The sequence below is a fragment of the Eucalyptus grandis genome, chromosome 9 (genome assembly GCF_016545825.1).
Source record: "Eucalyptus grandis isolate ANBG69807.140 chromosome 9, ASM1654582v1, whole genome shotgun sequence".
Classification (NCBI taxonomy): domain Eukaryota; kingdom Viridiplantae; phylum Streptophyta; class Magnoliopsida; order Myrtales; family Myrtaceae; genus Eucalyptus; species Eucalyptus grandis.
This window is the reverse complement of record NC_052620.1, coordinates 808,841-834,509: the sequence shown is the minus strand read 5'-3', so window position 1 is coordinate 834,509 and position 25,669 is coordinate 808,841. Positions and strand designations below refer to the sequence as shown.

At 38.5% G+C, this 25,669-nt stretch overlaps 1 protein-coding gene across 1 annotated transcript; it reads left to right on the top strand.

Annotated features, from left to right (window-relative positions):
• Window positions 1-19,797: 19,797 nt before the first annotated feature.
• Window positions 19,798-21,339, top strand: LOC104435619 (ethylene-responsive transcription factor ESR2-like). Its single transcript, XM_010048332.3, has one exon. It carries the CDS (start codon window positions 19,935-19,937, stop codon window positions 21,150-21,152), a length of 1,218 nt encoding a protein of 405 aa, XP_010046634.2. The 5' UTR covers window positions 19,798-19,934; the 3' UTR covers window positions 21,153-21,339.
• The last annotated feature ends 4,330 nt before the right edge of the window (window positions 21,340-25,669 follow it).

The following is a 25,669-nucleotide window of genomic DNA, read 5'->3' as shown; positions in this document are numbered from 1 at the left end:
CACCCTCACAGTCACGCCCGAACATCTGATCGGTTGTCGGGCAACACCTTCGGTCGCCAAGGAAGTTATGGTGGAGTACAATTTACGTAGGAGAAAGCACAAAAGCAAAGCAGCCCTATTTTCAAACTCGGGAGAGCGAGCAGGGACCGCCAAATCCGTAGTCGTGCAGCAAAAGCGATCCGACTGTAAATTTATGAGAATGGCGGGAGTAGCCACTGAGAAGCGCGACAAGTAGAGCCGCCTTATTACCCAGCAGCAGCAGCAGCAGCAGCAGCAGCCGCTTCTCCATTATTCGGGAGGCCAAGATCGTTAGCCGTCGAATCCTTTTTCTTAAAGCTGACATGTCTGCGTGCGAGGTGTGCAACCGACATGCCGTAACGTTCTCTTCAGCAGACAAGAAGTAAAATCGTCGACTGTCGTCGTCTGCTTGCCAAAGTATCGACACTTTCCCTCCTTCGTTTCTTGATCCAAATGCTCTTTGCACGTGCCCAAAACCTTCGCTTGGACCTCGTGCTCATTGAAAAGATGTTGCGGAAGAATCGACCGATCCAATCCCGCTCCCTCAACCATCTTGAAAGTCCGTTGGAAACCGCACCTTATACAAACCGCATATCTATTGGGGGGAGTTTTATTCTGATAAGATGTAATGATCCAATAGTTTCATAGATATTTTGAGTGACCGTATAAGGTGGCGACCATTTGAAATTGAATCTTATGAATAAATAACATTCGATGGATGCGATTTTTGGAATGTCTAAACCACAAACACACTCCTCAATTTCACATTGATTGAGTGGCATGCTTTGCGTTTAAATGGACGCTAAAAGTGGCCATGGCTCTCCATCAGGAAACGTTGGAACCAAACAAGATCAATATGTCCTGATGTATCTATTAGGATGCATGTATGAGTGAGTTGTCTTAGAAAAATCCCATATAGGATAATTGATGCAGTGTAGAGTAATTAATATATCTAGTTTTTCCATAATTTATTAACTCAAGTTTTTGAATGAATGTGAATCTAACTTGATATATTGACGAGCTCAAATTCGGGCTCCTCCTTTGTTATCTATCCGGATATAGGTATTAGACTTATGCTCTGCTCTCCCAATATTGTCTTTATTAAATCCCGAAATCTATCCCTGATGTTAATTTGCTTGCCTTGTTATTGATGTGTCCAACGGAGCTTCTAAATCGTGAAGATAAAAAAATAAAATAAAAGGGTACTCAATATTTCATCGCGAGGTACTGCAGCACTTTCATAACTACCACCATAGTTTTGCAAACCGTTCTTACGAAGCTGTACACTTGTCCTATGGAGCTTGCAGATACAACTACATCTAACCGCAATTATACTAATTTAATCATAAAATTAAAAGGGATCGCACTCAACATAGCTTAAATCGGTCAATTGTCAAATCATATTATCTTCCACTCCGGGTAAACGAGTGGACCATTAGGAGCTCTACTGTTGATGCGAACACGACACTTCACATGTTTTCGTAGAGATTAACTGAGTTAAAAGTTTGGATATCTCATGTCACAGGAGGGAAAAGAAATTAGGATTTTATGGATTAGTCATGATCAATTAATTACAAAGTAGCGGTGACGGTCATGGTCCATAGGGAAATAATAATTATCGACAGAATTTCACCGCAGAAATGAGGAATAGTAAGAGCAATTCAACCTTACTTACCATTTTATTCATGACTCTCTTACCAGCCTCACTTATGAAAACATTTCATAAGATATATCCGAGTTTTGCATTTGAAAAATTTGTATAAATATATAATAGCAGAGTATTCCTACAAAATCTCATCTTTTGATGACATATAGAACTCGGGATGATTACTCAATTAATCCTAAAACTATTATACAAATGCTAATTAAAACATATATATATTTTTTATTTTGTCAATTTAATTCTAAACCTTTGCATGAAATTTCAATTTAATTTTTTTGGTCACTTTTCATTGGAAATCGCTAGCATGACAGTCCAGTCATCATTGATCGTTCTATGTAACATACCATTGCGTCAGTGATTTCTGACTAGAATTGGCCATAATGACTACATTAAAATTTTGCGCCAATGTTTCAAATAAAATTGGAAAAATTGAAAAGTTTAAGACCGAATTGACATCTATAGAACATGTCATTGAAATGTTTTGTAAGATCATTGTCAGCTGTTCTAAACGTTTAAGTTATTAGATGAAAACCTGATTTGGATATTTAAATACTGTGATACTCTCTTTCACGCATAAATTGGACTTTGGCTTTACACAAAAATATAAAAATATAAAATGAGGGCCTAGAAAAACTTGAATTTAAACCTCATGCCTTAATATTATGAAGGGTTTTATCAACCAGTGTCACTTCTTCGAAAAATGTTGAACTACTATGTGAAGGTGTAATTTTAATATTTAAATTCATTAACAATGATAAGGTATAATAATGTAGATATCTCCACCTACATATATTTAGAACATGTCAAATATGAACTGAAACTGTGATTTCATTTGATTAAAAATGTTGAAGTGGATAATTTGCAATGGCTTCAACGTTATGGTTTTGCTTCACAACACAGATAAATTGAAAAAGGTTAAAAGAGTCTGTGTTTATTTTTTGGAGTGACCCTTTGCAAAGGATGAAGAGAGCTTAATTATGGAAAGAACTTTTCATGAGTGCTCTTTCTATCTTAATAAAAAAGAAGAATGCCTAAGTTTAAGTTAGGTTGATTGAATGGAATTGTACTCAACTGCCGACAACGAGTCCTCATCAAAAGTGGCCTTAAAACCTCCTACATCCTCCAATAAGGACTAATCATCTTGTGCTAGGCATGCTAAAGTGTACATATTACTTCGTTGACTTTAAGCGATTTCTTCGTTAGTACACTTTGGGGATATGGAATAATTTTAAAAGATAAAAGGTAAAATAGGATCTTATGAAAAATCTGCCTTTCCCTTCCTGAAAAATGCTTATAATCATTAAAAAGAGGCCGTTGCTATTACATTGCCTTCAAAATCCGCAATTATGTGACTTTACGACACACAAAACCCTGCCAGGAGATAAATGCCCATCACATAAGATCATAATGATAAGCTCCAGTGAAAGTGAATCGTCTCTGGTCCATGAATATGAGACGAAGAATATAATTAAGTGGAAAAGGGATGAAGGCCCTGCCTTGGATATCTTCCCCATTGAGATTTGGGTCCAAGCTAAAGTACACAGTTTCCCAGAGATTTTGAACAGTAACCACAAACTGTTTTCCCCCGGCTTTAGGTTCGATCAAACCGAGAAGAGATCTCTCTCTGCGACTGCTTTTAGGTGTGCATCCCGAAAAGAATTCCACGAGGTTGACAAGACAATACAGCGAGGAAGAAAGTGAACTCGTATGGTGGGTTGACCTTGACATGCATGCCTGCGTGCGTAGGGTTTCGATTCTTTCTCTTAGCTGCATGACATGGTGCGTGCACTTATTAATACCAGAGAGGGCATAAAGAAGTTTGATCTTAAGTTGGGCAGGCTTTTCTTTTGTAGGGTTTCAGATGTCCGCGGAGCGACGGAGACAAATTATTCAGGGATGCATCTAAATTTTGAAAACACTGTCCTTGATTATCAAAAGACGAGATGTGGAACAAGAACCGTGAGTTAACAGTTAAATGTGCTTTATCATTACTGTGCACCTAGGAAAGCGAGAATCATCCCTTCTTAAATAAAAGCTGTGTGCTCTGGCCTTTCTCCTTAAAGCATGTGCAAGCATTTCTGTTTCAAAGTAAAATCAGGGAGGGGCCATAAAATCTATGCATAAAAAGTGGAGTTCATGAAAAAGGAGGTGAAGGAAATATGCAGAATTAGAATTCGATTTGCTTGGAAAGTGAAAGAAATTAAGATATAAGAATATGTTTATGAAAAATGATAATATTTCACGTGGATTTTTTTTTATATATATAAAATATCACTGTGTACTTTTTACATAACATGATAGGTTTGTCTTTCCTCTTTTAGTGATTGTCAAATTAATATTTTTACTTTATACATTTTTCTTAATCTAAACTTTGGAACACTTTTTTTGGGATATGTGGACTATAAGTCCTAAAATTTATCGTAAAAGTATGATTAAGTCTTAAAACTTATTAAATTTGTGCAATCAAGTTCTTCTGTTAACATCATCAATTGGTTTGATGAAAAATGCTAATGTAGCATTTTAAAATTAATTTATTTGTCATAGTGGCATTTTTATTACTTTTTTTTTAAAAATATTATTTAAAAATTAGTAAAAACTTAAAAAAGCTAAAATAATTAAAAAATGGAAACAAATGAAAAAAGGGCGAGGTTGTGGCTAGGCATGCCGTTGCCACCCATTGTCGGAGGTGGCGAGGTCGCTAGCTGCTCCAAGGATGGTAGTGGCGGCGGCGCCCAACCACAATTCCTAGCCCTTTTTTTTTTTTTTTTCATTTTTTTACATTATTTTAGCTTTTCATTTTTTAGTTTTTTACTATTATTTAAATAAGATTTAAAACAAAAAGTAATAAAAATGCCACATAAAAAAATAAATTAATTTAAAAATGTCGTGTTAGCATTTTTTGTTAGACTAATTAATGATGTTAACGGAAGAATTCAATTGAATCATTTTGATAAGTTTTGGGACTTGATTGTATTTTTTGAAAGTTATAGTATTTGATTGTACTTTCACTACAAGTTTTATGACTTGTAGTGCACATATCTCCTGATTTTTTAAATTCAAAATATTTGAAACTTTCACATCATTTGAATATTGACACATAAATTCACATACGAATTTTTCATAATGTTTTGAAGTCCGGATAATATTTTAAGTACTAACGTGATTGCTTTTACTTTATCCTAAACGAACGGATTCTTAATTTTTTTTTTCCGTTTTCCTTTCATTTCTTTCTTCTTTCATGCTCGAGCTTTGCCCAATCATCACACCTCATTACATTCTTTGCCACCATTTTGCGCCGTCACTGCCCTCGCTTGCCCTACTTTGCTGCCTCTGCTCATCTATGGCCGCCTCACTCTGCCTCAATTTGAAGTCGTCAGCCTTAAATGGCCGAGACTGGTTACGGTGGTTGTTGTTAGGATTTGATGCACAATGAAAATAAAAGCAAGAAAAAAGAAATCGAGACACAAAGTTTTTATATCTGACATTTTTAAATTCTTTGTCCAACAAATGACTCCATTATACCTCACATTTATCTGTTACATTCCTCTATTATAAGAGAGAGATTATGCATACTCAGTAGCTTTTTATGAGTCTAAGCTAAAATTATCAATAAAATATGAACTCAAACTATAAAAGCTCTCTAGCATATGGAGGGCATTACCCTTGCGATTCCACCAAGATGGCACCCCAGTCGGCCACTTGCTCACTGAGTGGGACCCCTGTGATTTCCAGTCGATGGAGAGTATGAACCATACCTTAACAGTCAAGGCTGTCATTTTGGTTCAAAGAAAGATGGGGCAGGTGGACAGTGATGAGCCATGGGCAATAGCCGTGGTGTAGCAATGGGCCACTTAGGAATAATAGTTGGCAATGGAGAGCGGGCGGTTGAAGCGAAGGCGGAGGTAAGGCAAAGGCAATGGGAGGAAGGACAGAGGGAGAGACAAGGAGAGGCATAAGGGTTTCTAGGTTTTTGTGGTCATATCTTGTAAAGGCTAAGGTTACGTTTGATGAACCGAATATCATGTTAAATTGGATATCTAATATCCTATTTGTCGTGTGGGGTAATGTAAATTCGAAATATCTCTGGGTATAACTCGAATATAATCGGGATAAAAAGCCCTACCTAGGGTGTGGGTTATACTCAAATAGAATAAAGATTACAACAATAAATATAATCCCATTGACGTTGCAACGCCGCTAGCTGCCATCCCTTCTGTCTCGTGTTTTATCTCTATATAGAACCATTCTGCTTGTAAGATTGATGCGCTCCGACACTCTAGACCTCGGATCTAAGTCTTGTGACCCAAGAACCCAACGTTGCTGGCCTCAAGGGACCCTAGATATGTGGTCGCTTTAAGGCCGGGGCTCGACCTTGGCAACGGCTGGTACCTCAGTGGTCATTGCAAAGGTGGAGGTTGTGATTGTGAGATCATGTTTGTGGAGACTAAAGGTTGCTTGAGGTGGGGCCAACGCTAGAGGACGCATCTATCAAAACCAAAGGTTGTGGCTAATGCTGGCGGTTGCCTGAGGCTAAGCCTTGACCTTGGCATTTGTCACGGCTCCTATGTTGCGGTCAATGGCCATAGTGGTGATCGTCATGTTAGGAAACTGTTGAAATATTATTCAACATCGCTTGACAACATATTTTAAATACTCTTTATATTTTTATTATCTCCCTCAACCTATGAATTTAAGCTTTTGGATTGAACTTTTTAATATAACATTAGAGCCAGTGCTATTCATTTTGTGAATGTGCATGGTCAAAATTTCACTAGTGCTCATATCCGCCTTGCACATGAGAGGGGATTTTGAAATATTGCCCACATTGCTTGATAATGGGCCCAAAATGCTCTTTATATTCATGTGATCTCCTTCCACCTATCAGTTTAAGTTTTTGAATTGGACTTTCTAATAGAGATATTATGCTCTTTATATTTATGTGGTCTCCCTCCATCCACCGGTCTAAGTTTTTGAGTTGGATCTTCTAATAGAGACATTGCCCAGGTTGGAACGGAGTGAAAGTTAAGCAGCAGAAGAAGCTATGAGAGAGTGATAAAGAAATAGACAGCCAATTTTCTTGGGAAATATCGCGAGAAGGGAGAAGATGTAGTTAAGACCTGAAATTGACTAGCCAATTTTCTTGGCTAGTCTTAGAAGGGAGAAGATAAAGTTGAGACTTGAAACATACCAAGAACAAGTGAGACGACCAAGACTTGCCTATTTTCTTGGTCTCGAATTGTCATATTTTTGTTTCCAAATCGGAGGTGCCCGAATTCCTTGATCCAAATAAGGTAATTTGCCTCACCCCAACTATTTCTCATTTTCTTTCTGCTTCTTTTTCTTGCCTCAAATATATTCCATTTTTAACAAAGCACGAAGATTATATAATTAGATCAATCAGAAGAAGTATACAAAGCTTAGAATTACCTGAGATTCTAATCTGAAAGCATCGAAGTCGAAACCTTCATTTGGAATACCAAAACCGTAGCTTAATTATCGAAAAAGATGAATACTACGGTCGATTTTTCAATCGCCAGTGGACGAAGGTGGGGCATGAAAATGCATGAGGCCATAGTCTTTTAAAAAGAGAGTCGTTCTCCAGTCAAATAACTAATATCACATGTGAGATTGGCTTAAGTTCGAGTTAACTATAGCGTTTGCAAATATGAAGAACGATTAGGCCCTTTTGCTTAGCTCAACAATTCGAAGAGATTTTCCTACTTTGGATGATTTATGTCGCTTAGAATTATAGGCCAATTAAAAATTTCACTCCAATATAAACTATATTGAAAATACTTTCAATTGACTCATTTTTTTAAGCGATACAAGTGAATAAATTGGGAAAAAAAGTACTTTTAAATTTGGATTTTTTTTTTCTTAAAACACATGGAGTCGAGATGCGAGAATGGATCAACCCATATTATTGAGCAGAGGAGGCTTTATCGTGAAATGAACCTTGAAGCGAGGGCAGTTTTGAAACCACATGATGCAGTAGCCATCTTCCTAAAATAATATGACACAAGAACCTATTATTTCTCATTTCCCTAAGCAAATGCTCATGTGAAATGGAACATACATCCCCAAAAGCCATTCGAGTCACCTTGGATTGATCAAGCAAATAGAACTGAAACCCTTTCTCGATACAAAAGCTATAACACTGTGGAATTTAATGTGGGAATGGCCCATAAAAACAAAAGAAATATATTTTAGGGGCCACAGAAGGATACGGACATTCATTAGTCGCAGAGATCTCCAGTGCAAGTGAGCGCAGCGAAGACGTCTGTGACTCTCTGGTGACGCGAGCATGCATGTAACGTGACACGAAAACAACAAAACCCTACCCAAATACAGCCGACAACACAGCCCTACAAAATGACACTGCTCGCGTCACCGTGACGGTCAGATTAGCAGCACTTACGCACGAGTGATGCGAGTGGACCCCAGAAGAGCATCGTGTGACGGATCTTGGTGGGTCTTGTGTACAGCGATGTCACATGAACCGCAATCATTTAATGTCGATATAGGTGCGGAAGCGACTGGAGCATGCATGCATACGTTACTTCATGGTGATGTAAGATCGAGCGATGAATTTGTCCATCAAGATTCCACATTTGAAGGACCGCGGTGTTTGGTGCGATGACATAAATTGGGGTCCCGATCCATTGGTTAGAGCTTACGGCAAGTAATCTCGGGGAACTTTGATTCATCAGCGAGGGTCTTCCGAGGTTCTTGTTTTTATTTTTGGTCTAAAGAGGTTCTCCGAGGTTGACAACCTCCGGTTAAGGGGAGAAGGGGGTCATGGCAGCGAGAGAGGTCAATGTGGCGATGGTAGCGACAGACGATGAAGGGGTGGTGGTTGTGAATGTTAACGAAAAGTGGTGACAATCAATAAGTGTGTGTACGAAGAGAAGTTATTATATAGATTTAATCAATTTAGACCGATATCATCATAATCATTGATCATGCGGTCTTTTCGTGGGATTTTCACATTGAATGACATTAATGTCATTAGGTAACAATGTCAACTCCACTATCCAATGAAATATATAGTAAATTAATCAATTATTCGCAGATTTTTGCTAATCTTAGAATTGCATCTTGTTGCCTTAAGTACTAAAGAGTTCCATAGGGAAGAACTATCGGATAAGTTATTATTGGGACTTATTTTATTGGAAATCAATAAAATTCATATTGGATTGCACAGTGGAAATATTCGTTCTTTTCATTACCTAACCCATTACACATCAAAATCTTAGAGATGGGAATCTCCTTAAAATTAAATGATCTGTTAAAGTATGGTTCGGGTTTTATTGGAGACACTCTAGGACCTTTTGCCTTAGCGATCACGTCCATATATGTGTGTGTGTATGTGTGTGTAATACGTGCCATGTTTTCCTCCGATCTTTATCCCTTATCCAGGATCAATTAGAAATATATGGCTGAGAGGGCTTCCTCGAACTAGGGTTGGACGATTATTTTGTCCCTATTTTAAATAAATCATTTACTATCTGACCTGAACTTTAAACAGCTCGCGATTATTATGTTCAAAAGGACTTCATGAATGAGTACCGCTGCTATAAATGATAGGAGACAACTTCTGCCCGAGTAAGCCGTGCCCGAGGGAGCGAGGAGTGCCAAACAGTGTCCACGGTCCGTGTCCACTCGGGGACCCGGTTTGATTCCGATATCCTTTGTCTTTTCTTCTCTGACTAACACTCGTCGATAAGAATTGTGAATGATGATACTGCGAGTAAAAGAAATGCTCTCTCGATGTCATCATTCTGTGACGCGGAAATCAATTATTCGAACAATTCATTCAGTCCGATGCAGTGAAAACGCGGGTAACGCGAAACTAGGTGTAACATCCCGGGCCCCACTGTGTAATATTGTCCGCTTTGGGTCACCCGCCCTGGCGCGGACGTACCGCCATCCCAGCCACAGTCTTTTCCCTTACGGCTTTAAAACGAGTTACACAGGTTAGAGGGACCAAGTCTTATAAGCTAACCAAGATCTCTCTCCCTAGGTGATGTGGGACAAGAGAGGAGGCTGTTACACTCTCCACCTCTTAATAGAAGAGCGTCCTCGCTGTGGCCTCACGGAACAACATTCATTGTGGTCCCACACGCGGTCGGGAGTCGACTCTGATACCACTTGTAACATCCCGGGCCCCACTGTGTAATATTGTCCGCTTTGGGTCACCCGCCCTGGCGCGGACGTAGTGCCATCCCAGCCACGGTCTTTTCCCTCACGGCTTTAAAACGCGTTACACAGGTTAGAGGGACCAAGCCTTATAAGCTAACCAAGATCTCTCTCCCTAGGCGATGTGAGACAAGAGAGGAGGCTGTCACACTAGGAACATAATAAGTTCAGGATGATGAGCAGATATTCGCCGACACGTAAAGTTACACGATTTTTTCTCGAGATCTATGGCATGTATGGGGGGCGCTAGGGTTTTTGAGAGTTCTTCCATCTCTTCCTATTACCCCAGTTTGATCTTAGTGGATTCTTGCTCCCTGTTTTCTCCATTTAACTTGGGCCGATGGCCATTCCTTTCCGTGCTTTCTCGGTTTCCTCTTTTCTAATCGCTTTCCGCCTTCGCCTAAGAATCGTCCTTCTTTCGAGTGCTGGTTACATCTCTTGTTCTGAGTGAAACGAAACATGTCATGAGTGTATCCATAGAGGCTATGATCAAATTACATAACTATATATTATTTAATCATGTTAATGTTCGGGGTTTGCGGAAAAAAGAATCGGGTACTGCATTAAAGAGGCGTATCTTCTTTCCAAAGAAAAGAATTGAATGATACTTCCTTTTCTTTCTGAGAAAAAAAAAAATCTATCTTGCATGCGTGGATTCAGCATAACTGCAATAAACACTCCAGCAAATAAGACAGCCTGCATATTTATTATGTCTCTGGGGAAATATGGACATATGGCTGAATGGAGTGCCTTCAAATGGGCAGGCACACGACGCAGCGAACTTGCCCCTTCTAAGGCAAAACACGTCATGAATTCACTGCGACGACGATTTCGAGCGAAAATATAAACGTATGGTCCTAAAAATTGAAAGAGTGAGCAAAGTGACGACAAGCATCGCAGATTGGCCTTTAATGAGAGCTTCGATATCGCTCTCTCTCTCTCTCTAGTCTCACCTTGCCTTCTCTTGGACTGCTTGAATCGAAACTTAATGCACACAACTGTGAACTGTTATAAGTTGTTGCATCCGTGCAATGGGAAGTCCCCTGTCCCGTACGCGGGTGCACACGCAATCAACAGACATGCATGCAATTTTTTGCGTAATCAATTCATTGTGTAGGCACCGTTGAAGAGTGTCGATATCCGAGCTCTCGCGCATGAAACATGTCTCCAATATCTGTATGAGGCTGCATCGTGTAGAGATCGTTTGAGGATCTCCCAACAGACGGATAATAACATGAACACGTTCTTGTATATATTCCGTGTCATCATTATTTTGAAGTAGGGTTTTCAGATTTACGCTACCTTGGCTTATTAACGCGGCGATATCCATTTATTATGTACCTTCGACTTTCGTGGACCAAGCTAAATATTGGGGACCAAAGCTAGCTAGAAGATAAGAAGGCTTTGGTACATTGATTTCGGCTCTTTAATTAGCAGAGTGGTGAAATCTTGGATCGTTAGTTAGGTAACTCCCGAAAGTTCATTTTGAAATTTCTTTATAAGCTACGTATCTTGCCTAGTTAAACAACCAAGTGACCCTTCCTACACTTCGGACTTGGAATTTGTTCTTCCCATCTAATTAAAGTGTTAAATGTACCTCATACTCCGTTCGTTTCGCAGAAAATGTGGTGTTTCCATAAATTGTTTTCCGAAAAGTTATTTTCTAAGAAAACAACTACATTTTTTGGTACTCGGTTGAATTTGAAAATGAATTAGAAAATATTTTCCACCATTCGGTAAGAAAAATCTTTTCCCACATGCACTCATTTTCACTAATTTTTTTTTTCCTTTTATTTCCTTTCTTTCTTTCATTCTCTTCTTCTTCTTTGGTCTTGGCTGGTCGCTAGTCATGGCGGCAGCCAGCAACTGGCCATTGGCGAGTTCCGGTCTCACCACAGCGGTTCTTTGTTTTTCTTCCTTTCTTTTATTTTAAGTGGACCAAGTATGTTCTAGATGCATTTTCTAGATATTGCTGGTCCGGAGCGTTGGTTGAGGTGATTTTCCTGTAGCATCTAGGAATTTTAACAGTTCATAAACCGCCCAAGATTTTATAAACAGTCCAGTTACTATCTTCACCAAGGTTTCATGGACTGCCGATACCCTGTCACGTGAATGTCCCGATGAGGTTTGGATGCTTAGACACCTTCGAGTTCTGTCGAAGAGACTCGATTGCGTTTTATTTGGACGAATTACATAATTTGATGCTGAATGAAAGAGACCGTGTTTCTAACCTATTCAAGCGGTCTGGAGGAGGAAGTAAACGAGACTTTACTTTGAGTCCTCAAAATCGCGAAGATCCGTACCATCGATCTTTATTAGGGCTCCATAAGCATTGCTTCGATGCATATCAGTCATTTGGATGCATGGGAAGTGCGTCGTTCCCTAGATCTAATGGTTTAAATGCACTAAAGATCATTCAGGGAGCATCATGAGGCATACCACTTCAATAAAAAGGCCGTCATCTATTTAGCAATACTTCAATTAAGCGGAGTTGGACGTAAGCAGTACCGTTTTGAGCGTGAAATTTTCATCAAACTGATTGGGAGCCATATTATCAAATTAAAAGGGTGAAGACACTAGATTGGAATGGGCTTCAAAGTACAAGGACCGCAAGGCGTAATTGACCATATTTGACATAATGTTTCTTGCTCGTGTTTTTCATGTAATTTTTGACTGGGATGTGTCCGTTGTTATTGCGAGAACCGACAAACAAGAGGACAACATAAACGACAATCTCTTAAAAGAACTTGAACTTCGGTGTCGAGAGAGTCTCGACACCATTGTCCTTCTCTTAGACAAAAGTCAGGGTTTTCGAACCTTGAATTTAAGAGGTAAGGGAAAATATTTATTCTTTAGAAGAAACTACGCGACTATGCTAGCGAAATGAAGAGTCGTGGTAGGTTTTAAAGTTGGTGATTACATGAAATGATGAACTCTCCTACAGGCATTGGAATTTCTCACCTATTGGAAATAGTATACGAATAGTGCTAGGTATACTGAGATTGGTTCACAAAATTAAAACATTATATGTTTTGACAGATCTTTATTGAATACTAAACTAGAGTTGATCGGTTTCAAAGTAGATAAGTTCCAAATATAGAACTAGGAATGTGCAAACGGACCACCCAAATTGGGTACTAGCTGATTTGGTCCAGCTCCTGAGGGTGTTGGTGCAGTTCCCGATTCAAAGGGAATTAGATTGGACCTGACCGATCACATGCACTTTTTTTAGTTATTTATTAAAAAAAATAAAACTAACCAGTTTTTTTTTTTTTTTTTTTTTTTTTTTCAATTTCTTCATAACATATAGCATCAAGTAGTGGGAAAGAAAAGTGATTGGTTCCATTAGACCAAACCAAATTGGTCCTCGATTCCCAAATTAGGAATTTGGAACTAATCACCCTTATATAGAATTGATTTTCAGTTTTTGGAACCTAGAACCTATCATATTTGTTCTAGAACCTACCTTGTTTTTTTGGTTCCATTTTAGGATCTACCCGCAAATCTATTTTTCTTTTATTCTTTTTTTGGGTTTCATTTTTAACAATAAAATATTATGAGCAACAAAACAGTTCAACGTAAAAGATGAACGAGGGTGAGCGAGCAAAAACAAGTCAAGAACAAGTGAGGGTGAGTTGTGAGCGAGTGAGAAGGGACGGTGATTGTGAGCAAGAGAAAGAGTCATAAAGTGTCTAAGTGAGGTTAGAGAGAACATAAAATTAGATAGATACAGAGAAAAAGATGCCAAAAGAAAAATTAAGATTTTTAGGCTTTATGAAACAAATTCCAAATTTAGTCTAGTTCCCAAATAGTTCTTTACTTGAAATTGGGAATCAAACCAGTTTTCACCAAATCCAAGAATTTGGAACTAGGAATTGAATTGATTTTCAGGGCGGTTCGGTTTGGTTTATAAGTAAAATCGGTTTAGTTGCATAACCCAATAATGACTCTAGTTAACTCATTTAATGACCTACTTAGTAGAAAATTAAATCTTAAACTTCTTTATGTTACTCATAGCATAAATGCAAGGCCTTGGATATTACGTGGACTTAAATAAGTAGGCGACTAATTAAGAGAATTGAAAATAGCAAGAATAATTATTGATGGTCATTGAAAATTGCGCACATGTTCATATCATAATAAGGAGTTTATCAAAAGAGAACCCTTAGGGCACTTTTGAAGTAACTATGAGTCAAATTTTAGATTTTAATTGATTTTTTTTTTCTTATCGTGATATGTGTACCCTCGAAAAAAAATCAACATTCTTTATTCGATGAAAAAGATGGTTTTGTGGTTGTCAAGTTGACTATGATTTTAGTCCTTCCCATCTAGGATATCAATATGTAGGGAGAGCTCGTTTGGTTTGATTGTGACTGAATGATGACTGTGTTGTAATGTGATTCAACTGTGAAGTTTGTGACTTATATGTTTGGTAATACTAGTTATAAAACAAACACAAAAAAAGTTGAATGTGACACTTAAAAAGTTGTTTAAAACACATGCATCTATGAGTTGCTTGCCATGTGCCTTATTGAAATTATAACACCTATTTTATGCTTGAAATCACTAAAGCAAAAATATATCAATTAATATCTTACTAAGTAGTATTAAAGTTGTAGACTCACAAAAATCAGTATATTTAAGGTTTTATATTTTTAATCAGGTAGACAAAGGCCAGATGAAGTGATTTTTTCTTTTTTTTTTGATCTGAACCAAATGAAGTGATTAAAAATTGAGATTTTACATGGATATCACCGTAAAAATTCTATACTCATTATAGAAAGGTTTAAGATTGGAGAACTCGTTACCATCAAAATATTAAAAGTTCAAAAGTCTCTTGATATGAAATTTATCATGATTATATGATATGATACGAGTTTCATGATACGAGTCGTTCAAAGGTTGGCGTACGCTCTGAGCCGAGTTTATGAGCTCTCAAAAGATAATCGACTCGTTTCTCCGCTGCACCTAGTTCCTCTGGCGGTGTGCCCTCGATGGACTGAAAGAGACATTCGGAGCTGAAGTAGAACTACCCTGGGACGAGGTAAAAAGTGAAAGGAAAAGGACTGGGGAGATGTACGGGTCAGTTAGTCGTTGTGAATCAATTATTTGTTGGGGGGGATTTTCAAGGAGCATAAGATTTAGCGGACAAGTCCCCGACCCTTTTTCTGACGAAGGGGTACAACGCTCCCCTTCAGACGTCTCCGTCCATCCACCATCATCTCCTAGTCCTAATCTAACCCCCACCCTATCCCTCTCCTCCAGACAACTCCATGTGATCTGATTTAATTTCCTCGAAACCCTAGTCACGGTAACCGCCACCATTCCTATATATGGAGAGAGAGAGAGAGAGAGAGAGACATGGTTTAACTTTTAATCCCATTGATATGTTAGATAGTGTACTAGATCATACGATGAGTAGATTTTCTTTTCATCAATGTTGAGTTAAATTCAATAATCTGATTATCAATACTATACGAAAAAGATCTATAAAATCTTTTAATAAAAAGATTTTTTGAAAAATACTCGGCTTGTAAGAATCTTAGGATAAGGGGAAATTTCAAATTACGTTGTCATCGGGACATGGAGGAACGACTTATGAGCGCCGCCGGTGTTATCATTCAGAAGTGATAATGATATGTGAGAGAGAGATAGAGAGACCTTGAGAAGCAACTTTATTATCATTTGTGCTTCTTTCGGATTTTATTTGTTTATCTTTTTCTTTTCTTTTCTTTTGCTGTTAATAATATCTTACCACGGTCTTGCCCGAAAATCCTGCCCGAGTCTTAATTACAAGGTAGACTACAAGGGATGGACCACCCTTCTCAAACTCCACAACTGGTCCTCACTGTTTTTAAATTTTGTCTTGCATGGTATATGAAATCCCAAGATAGAGTTTTCGTGAGTACCCTTTAACTTGCAAAAATTGAATGTTGATGAATTTTCTAGATTATTACTTTCGAATGTCCTGAGATTTCCCCCTTTTTTTCATTCAATATATGGGCAGAATTATTCAAAAACTCCAACTAGGTTGAACGGGCGCGAGAGCCAAAGTCGAAAAAGCAAGCTGTTATTACTCCTGCCTTAGCTCATTTGCCAACATGTTCCCATCCACATAATGTTGTCTGAAATCATTTCCGTAGGTTAAACTGATGACTGGAGCTTAGGAAATGTCAAGTTGGGGGTCATAAATGACATCTACTCAATTATTTTGCATGTCGTAATGAACCCTAGTTAACACGTCGATGACAAGATGGGTTCATAGTCATCTCGCTTTCTGCATCCTTCTTCCGATGTTGATCTTTTTAAATTGGAAATAACATACGAAAAACGTTGTTGTCCCATGGGACGTGTGCATCTGTACAGGTCGTGGATTGATCAACCGAACCCTCCAGAGGAATAGAAATTGCCCAATTTCTCAGGGGAACTCAAGAGCTAGGGTTCATGGGGCAGCGATGACTGTCGATCCTGGTGCCTCTCCGAAATCACTGGTTGACTGTAGTTATTATTGTTCAACAGATATGGAGCTGTTTTCTGAGCTAAAATGATGGATCTGGGATGTGTATTGTACCAGCGTGCTCAAGCTTATAGCCCAGATTCAGAAACGAATTGACCATGTAAAATAGTCTACATATATAAAGTAATGATTTCATGCTCTGGATGCATTATCCTTGATAAATGCCAACTGTTGGATCTAGAAAAGACAAACAAATTTAATGCATAAGCTTTACCAAAAAAAAAAACAAATTTAATGCATAAAAATGCATCCAAGGGTTGAGATGCATTGGCGTGTCAAGTTAAGCGCACCTAATAAATTCCATCTTGTCATTGCACAGGATCTTTTTTTTTTTTTGTCAATTAAAGGGAAATTTTGCAAGAAACATTCTTACACATTGAATAATTTTGAAGTCTGTTATCTTTCTTCGATTTTACTAGGGTAGCTATTAGATATTTGTATCTAGATAGGACTAATGATATGTCATTCAGCGTACGTATGTCTCATCTAGGGTTAATAATATGTCGTATTTTACGTGATAAAGACCGTCCTTGGACTTGAAGTACGGTTATCAAGCAGCAGGAACTTTTGTTCTGCTCTTTCTTTTGTTGTCTGAATTATGTCGTTTTTAGCACGTGCTCGATTCGTGAGACCGTCGCCTTTTCAAGTGTATCGGGTGATCTTCAAGCAGCATGGTTCTGCGTCGTGTCCCTGTAAAAGTTAAAACATTTTTTTATGTCCAACGGGGCACAAAACGTAAGATTCCATAATTTGATATAATAAGAGGTATTTAAAAACTACAACTTAGACCCATCTTCGCTACGAATGTAAATTGCCAAATCTTACTTTGATTATAATAGAGGTGGACAGTTTTAGATTCCATCTATTTTCCAGCTGAAACACAAAATATACTCATTAAAATAAGTTCTCAGTAACTCGGAATATATCCTATATCAGATCTTAGAGTCGATTTCAAAGTTTACTTATATTTCATTTGTACTCTTAATTAAATGATTGTAGTGAATTAACACTTCTAGTAACTACCATTTGTTACAATTCACTTGTTATGACTCATATTTTGGACACAAAAAAATTATGAAATATTAACAAAAAAAAAGATTTTAGTCACAGACATTGCTTAAAATGGAAGCTTAGATTAATGGTTTCAGATTACAAATTATTATTTGACGCCATGGAAAAAGATATAGAACAAGATAGACACAAAGACTTATTCTAGATTCTAAGTGACTCATAGGAATAGGCTTCCCAATTTTTGGAAAACCTACCATGCATATTCTCGAATTTGAAGTTGGACTGGTTCCCATCAGATTTGGTTCTTAACTTCTCTATTCTATCTTGAAACTATGCTCAACCTTAGTACATGAGGGGGTCATTGAAAATTATTCTGGAGAGGAGATCACACCTAAACTAGTGGCTAAATTTGTTTTCCTAATGATATAATAACATACGGTCATTAATTTACGTTGACGTAGAAACATTTTTTGTCTAAAGAAATCCCAGAATTTAGGTTTAGCTTCAATTTTACCCTTGGGTTTTTTTTTTTAATCTCAGTAAAAACCTCAAACTTTAGGTCTAGTCCAAAATTTGCCCTTAACATTTTTTGTCTAAAAAAAAATCAACTTTAACTCTAGTCTCAAATTTGTCTCAAATTTTTTATTTAAAAAGAGGAAAAAAGCCACAAAAAAACCTAAAACCATGCCTACAATAACACATTTATCTTGATTTTTTTTTGCGACTTAAAAAACCCAATCTATATCCATTGTGAGATATTTATCCTATATTTTTTCTTGTGACATAAAAACCCTTAAACTTATACCTCCATGACACATTAACTCTTCGTCAATGTTTAGTTAAATGATTTTTCAAACAAAATGACATTGTTTAGGTGGGTGCTATGTCAATATTGTTTGCTTTTTGGCATCCAAGTAAGTAATTTTTTAACAGTTCTCGTTGATAGAACTTTGACGGATGACTGATAGTAAGGTGATGCGAAAAATTACTTTCGAAATGAAACTGTTTTTTGACGTGAATATTAGAGAAATTAGGGATGATTAGTAGTGATTTTTGGACAGAGGCATTGGGGGCAGATTTGAGATTTAAAAGTCAGCGTTTTTTTTTTTTTTTTACAAAAAATGTTCGAGGTAGATTCGGAATTGGAATCGAAGTTGGGCTTTTTTTTTTTTTTAAGATAAAAATAAGTTTTAGATAAATTTGAACTGGACTAAAAGTTGAGTTTTACTTTAGACAAAAAAAGTTCAAAATAGAATTGGAATTGGACTTAAAATTGAGTCTTTTTAGACAAAAAAAGTTCAAGGCAGAATTAGAATTGGACTTAAAATTAAGTTTTTTTTTTTTTTTTTTAGACAAAGAAAGTTCGAGATAGAATTGGAATTGGACTTAAAGTTGAGATTGTTTTAGGAAATTAGGGTCATATGTTACAACGGTATGAGCATACGTGATACAACAGAGTAAATTTCATTTCACGTTTATAGATTGCAAAATCACATGACGAAGTTGGAGAAGTGGGGGCGAAGTACAACAGATATGGGAAGTTATGATGGGTTGATACCACACGTCGGCTGAAAATATTGTGCATGTGTGTATATACATGTATGTATGCTTCTGCATATTACAAAGTGCGTACAATTGCATGCTTAGATCCACGTACTGAAGGCCATCATTTCTGGTTACTGTCTCTACTTGATCTATGGGGTAATCCCTGAATTAGGCGTCTACTTAATTACCTGTATCCCTCTTCATCATAATAAAGAAGAAATCATCCTCCGTCTCCAAGAAAAAGGATCTCTCTCTCTCTCTGACGTGAAAAGATAAATTTTAATTGAAGTGGGACATATATATATATAAACCAGTCTTTCCAATACATCTTCTTCGAATCCATAGATTAAAGTGGAGCAGAGACATCAAATCTCTCCACTCTCAATCCATTTTTCATAAAAAAAATGAAAAGTAAAATTGCAATATATATATATATATATATATATATGTATGTATGTATGTATGTATGTATGAAGAGAGATGCTTCTTATGATGTGAATAACCAGCTAAATAAAGCTCCATGGGGGATGCACGAGTGGCGGTGCTGCTTCATCCCACCTTCAGCCGAGTTCAAGTTACCAGTGGCATCGAGATGTTGTTGTGGGGCACTTCCAAGGATTGTTATCGGCTGTAACTGGCGCAAACAAGGACGACGGAGAATAATTTTCCTTCTATTATAAAAAAAAAAAGAAAAAGAGAAAAAGAAGAAGAATGAATAAAAAAGAGACAAACCATGATTTGTGAAATTTAAACTCTCCACGTACGTGTTATCCGGAAAACGGAGTCCCTCAACTCTATAAATACGCCTCTCCCTTGCGACTTCTAGCCACCAAACCCTAAACTAGTCCTCAACATCAAAGCTTCTCAAGAGTCTGCATCAACCCCTAGTGATCACAACCACACCACACCCACCATCTCCTTCTCTCTCTCTCCCTCTCCCTCTCCCTCTCCCTCTCCTCTTCTCTTCACCATATTAAAAACATGGAAGACGCAATTAGGAGACTCAACGGAGCCACTCAAAACCCCGAAACCAACCCCACCGAAACCACCTTCCCCGACCACCCCAAGAAACCCTCCACCACCGCCACCGCCACCGCCACCGCCAATCCCAACAAGAGGGCGCTGAGGGACGGGCCCCCCTCCGGTGGTGCCACAAGGTACCGTGGGGTGAGGCGGCGCCCATGGGGCCGCTATGCTGCGGAGATCAGGGACCCTCAGTCGAAGGAGCGGCGTTGGCTGGGCACCTTCGACACAGCGGAGGAGGCAGCCTGCGCCTACGACTGCGCTGCCCGGGCGATGCGAGGGATCAAGGCCCGCACCAACTTCGTGTACCCAAACTCTCCTCCCCCGCTGCCTCACTCCGCCCACCACCACCACCTCTTCAACTACTCCAAGCAGTCGGCCTCGAGCCAGACTTTCCGCGGCTTCCCAATTGGGAGCCGCTCCAACTGGCAATCCACTCTTGCAACTGGCGGCGACTTTAACTTGGCAGCTTCTCAGAGGAGCGTCGCCGGCTCCTCCGGGCTTGACATGCTCCTCCTCCGCGATTTCCTCAACCCTTCCCCGAGCGCAACCACCGCTTCTCTTTACTCACCTTACGGCCATTTCCCAAACCTGCAGACATTGACCACGTCCACGCCCATCACCTTCTCCGCAGGGTCTCTGGTAAGTCCCTCCACTGGCAATCCTTGTTCTTCTACTTCTTCCATGAACCTCCATCTCGCGGAAGACCATCAAATCTGTCCCGTGGAGAGCCCTGTCAGCGCAAGCATCTCAACGATCGCATCGACGACCACCGAAAATCACAAGCAAGATGTGGAGCAACTATTTACTCAGGAGTACTCGTCAGGTAATTCGGGGCTGCTGGAGGAAGTCATTGAGCGGTTCTTCCCAAAACCCTCGTCACCGCCGAAGAGCCAGCCGGCTTGCTCCTCCGCCACCGCTGAAGAGCCTGCTGCTTCAGTGGAGTGCTCTGCAGCTGGCAGCGAGTATGCGTCTGACTCGACAGCGAGCTTGGAGCAGCTGGAGAGCTTCGACATACTTGCTGCCGCTGGACCACAGGCCACGGCACTGTGGGGCGAGTGGCCAGAGAGCGGATTGCAGATGTTGCAGGACCAGTACTCCCTGTTCGAGGACGTATTGCAGTGCCCTGATTATGTGATGAGCAGCTTCGCAGCAGCTACAGTTGAGAATGCTTAGCGGCGGGTTCAAGGTGATGGGTTAATTCCATGAATAATATTAGTGAAAGTAATATCAGGAGGAGATGAGAGGTAACTGTGTTTGTAGCTGTATGCGAACAAGCTTACCTTCTTCGAGATCATTTTTCAGCATGATTTTATGTCTCCTGCTAGAAACTTTTTATTTAAAGATCAGATTGACTTCTCTCTCTCTCTCTCTCTCTCTCTCTCTCTGTGATGTGAATGTTTTTGTCGGAGCCAAGTGGATGCGTTGACATGAGCAATCAGGGTTTCTTTTCTCGAACCAGGTATCTAGCTGAATTACTTTCTATTTCGAGGAGGTTTTTTCCCAAGAAAGTACGACGATCCATGCAGAATCTTGCCTCCCAATATCTTGTCTTCGTTCTTGACAAAAAAAAAAAAAAATCTTGTCTTCGTTTCCCGACAGCTTTTGGAATGGTTCCAAAAAAAAAGGACGAAGAATTTATGTTTTGTCCGATTTTCGATTTCTTCCGAAATCCAATTAATTGGGTTGATCTTTTTTTCCCCCTAATCCACCTTCGAGAATAAATAATGTTCCCGCTTGAAGGATCTAAAGGAAGCTCTTAATCTTCTTCTATCTCCGGCTGGCCAGGAAGAAGGAAGAACTAGGGTTAAACAAAACCTGCTTCTACTTGTGGTTTTTCGTCTCAAAAATTAACAAATAGATAAACTATAGTTAATCCAGTTGTTATTATCTTTTAAAGTTATTGTGAATACAAACTAGAGGAGGTAAATAGCCATCTGTTGTTGATTTCATCGACTATTAACAGAAGGGAACTTTCCCCTTTTTATTGATTCAATGGAAAAATGGTGGAGTTCTAGTCATTTACTTCCATTATGTCTTTGATTTAAAAATCTTTAGATTGCCAAGTAACAAGAAATTCACCTCTTTTAAGTAATCTAATTTATGATTATAAAGTTACATCTGAGCAACATTTTCATATTACAACCTTGCAAAATTTTCAACAACCTGGCATCTCAATTTATCTAGTTAATTACATAGTCTCAACTGGAAATAATACATTCAAATCCAATTGAACAAATATTAAATTTTCTCAACTTGTCCGCTTTTTTTTTCCCTTGTATCTTCATTTAAGCACAATGTCTATGTATGTAGCTATATGTTCATGTATCTAGAGTGTAGATTTCTTTAATAACTTGAGAGAGCTGCAAAGTTAAATATAGAAAAGATTTGTTATTAATAAACAATTCGCATAGGTTGAGCGCTTTTTTTAAGAAAATCTGGAAAATAAGGAATATTTAAGTAGGTTTGGTTATTTATCGAATTAGAAAAATCCACTTTGCAAAGATCTCTTCGTTCTATTTGGGATCAAACATCAATTGCAACAATTTGATAAACAGCTTATTGGGATAAATGTAGATAAACTAGAACCCCCTCTAGAAATGTATACAAAGTTTTCTCCTCTTAGGGCTCGAGAAATTAGAAGATAGATTTATGTATCTAGTTCTATGTCGAATAGGTCTATAAAAGCATTAGATCAAGTTAATTAGACTATGATTAGTTAGTACTTTTTTTGTTCTTCTTTGTCTTTATATAAAAAGAAAAAATCGTTTGTGTTCTCAACTCAATTTTCTCCAATATTAGTGGGAAAACCATTTTAAAAGACATAAAACAAAATAATCTTCAGCGCAAAGATTAATTTACTTCTTGAGTAGTCGCACATGGCATATGCAAGAGATCATTAATCAAATGTAAACGTGATTATACGTAAATGATTTTGAAGAATTCTTACATTACCAACGTTATTGGGATAATATTGATTTGCACAGACACTACCAATCAATTTTGGGTGTATTTAGTGGATGATGTATATGCCACGGATACACACCACATCAATTGATTAGTACATCTCGTGGATTAGAATTTTTCCATATCGATGTTGTCATAAACCTATGCTAAGGGAAAATAAGCCCGACAGTTCACATACACTAAGTAGTAAAATGAATATGAGTAAAAAGTTTTCAGAGCTTTATCACTTCCGCAGTCTGCTCCAGCACACAAACCTTTTTGTTACATGATAAGGTGTTCTTAAGAACGAAACACGTTGATTTTACAGAAATTCAAAGTAGTTAATCCATAAGTCGCGTTTCATAAACGGACGTAGCAGTTGGTCATTGCCACATTGTACAACTCCAGCAATCCCTGTTCAGATCATTCTCTCTAGGGCATAACCAGATTGATTATCTGGTTGATTAGATCGGTATTCCGGATCTTGCTGTTAAAAGTGACTTAGCTTTCATTGACGGAGCTACTTTCGATTTTCCTTGAGCCTCCCTCGATTTCTGCTCTTGACTAGGTAAGCCATTTCAAAGAAACTTTTCTGGCACTCACTTCCAAATAAAACAACGTCAATGTTTAAGAGGGTCTCAAGTAGGGGTGAGCATAATTTTAGGGTTGAACCTAGAATTGAATAACTAGACCATTGGGAATCTATCCTATTCTAGGTGCCGAGTAATGTACAGTAAGTTCCAAGTTCCAAAAATTGAAAAACTTATTTTGATGGGTAAATTATAAGCTTTAGATATGTGAAACCTGAAATTTATTTTTATGTTTTTCTTGATCTATATTTTTGTGCGATCTTGTGGTATTTTATGGTATCAAATGATGAGTGTATAATTTAAAACCAATAGCCGAAGCTTCCATTTTATGAAAAAGACTTTTTTTTTTAATATTTCATATTCTTTTTGTGTCTAATATAAGTTGAGATTAGTGGGTTGCAACAGTAGCTAATGATCATTGGAGGTGATAATATTGCAATTGTTCAATTAATTATACAGGTGAAACTTGGCTAGAATTTATAATCAACCCTGGAACTTGTGGCAGAGGTTTTAGGGTCCATGGTATGTGGAATAGATTCTAGGTAAAAATAAATAAGGAACCTATTCTAGCGAATAGGTTTCAAGTTTTAGATGGAATTTGGAATTGCTTACCTTTCGAGACTCTTGAAGAACTTTGAAGTAACCAATGTATTATTCCTTTTCAATTCACTAATCTCAAAATTCGAGAGGCTCCTCTAAGAAGATGTTATAGTCCATATAACCAAAGGAACTGTAAGTTTTCAAGATGAGATATGTAGAGAGAGAGAGAGAGAGGATAATGAAGCTGACTGATTTAATTCAAGTGTACTATCGTTGTCGGTAAAACCTAACTTCTGGCGGAAATTATTATTATATTGATTCATCATTGCACGTACTATCCACCATGGTGGTAAAAAGAACAATTAACCTTCGAACTAAGCCTATGAATTCCCGCTCCTAAGGGACCAGCCATCTGAGGACTAGAAGGCCTCGCCAGCACTAGACATTAAATAAAGATGACGACCGAGAACCACGCTATTCATGCCCTTTTCTAGGGTGAGATTTAGCTTAATCCCCCCATCTCTTTCTCCTCATTAAAGCTTTACACGAAAGTGGAAAGGTGGATTGGATTCAAGGAACCCACGTCTTTATGGACACCGGTCATCTCGTTTGACTAGGGTTAAAAACGAGCTTGATTTATGATGGTCCTTCCATTTCATCTGTGTTAGCATATGATTCGATTGAGTAGGAGGGGGTTACAGCGGATGGACCAAAAATTGAAATGGAGGGGGCCACGAGGCATGGGGTCCAATTCAAGCGGTATCGGAGATTGGGACTGCATTCTGTTGGTAAAGCTTGCTTTGATGAACTTCACCCAAACATCAACTGTAATGTAAGTACCCCCAAAAAGGCAATAATGATTTCCTCTTGAAGGGACGTTATCGACTCTTATGAGCTAACTTCAACGTTGAATAGTGACTAGTGCGCCAAGCAAAGTTTTGGAAAAAAAAAAAAAACACACATTTAAAATGAAGTATCGAAGTTTTGCATATCTCATATTATGCCATATAGATATTGCACAATCAAATCCTTTAAGACCCATATTCCAGAACTTGGACTGTAAGGGCTGTATTGGCCGGAACCGATCTTTTTCTGATAAGGGTTTCAGCCAATTTATCTACGGATGTAAGCCCACTGTAATTATAGTAAAAAGTTAAAGAGTATCTACTCTTTATAGATGCACGTCTACCTTGCTTTCGAACACACCAAAAGAGGGGCCAAAAAAAAAAAAAAGAGAGAGAGAGAAACCACAAACGTTCTTCATGCCCCCATCCACTCTCTTCTCCATCACTCCCTCTGCCTTTCTTCGTGCGAGCATCCTCGGCCAATGGCCATGCCGCCGCTTATGGCCGCCGCCACAGCCTCTGTCAACCGTCATTTTCAATTGCTCAACCCTCTCCTGGGTTCCCATCTCTTTTGAGCGAAGGTATGTCGCTGATTATCTAGAGGGAGCGCATAAGTAGAACCAAGTACATGTGCTGTATGCTGAGGAAAGCCATAATCATTTAACCTGGAAAGGAGACACAAGGCCTGAAGAGAAATGAAACTCGAAAGGACTTCAACAAGTAGCTAGCGGAATACACTGTTGCATCGTTTCTCTTGAACCCCGATTGTAAG

Coding starts and splice junctions, on each gene's coding strand:
- LOC104435619 (XM_010048332.3), top strand. CDS start 19,935: ATGGAAGACGCAATTAGGAGACTCAACGGAGCCACTCAAAACCCCGAA.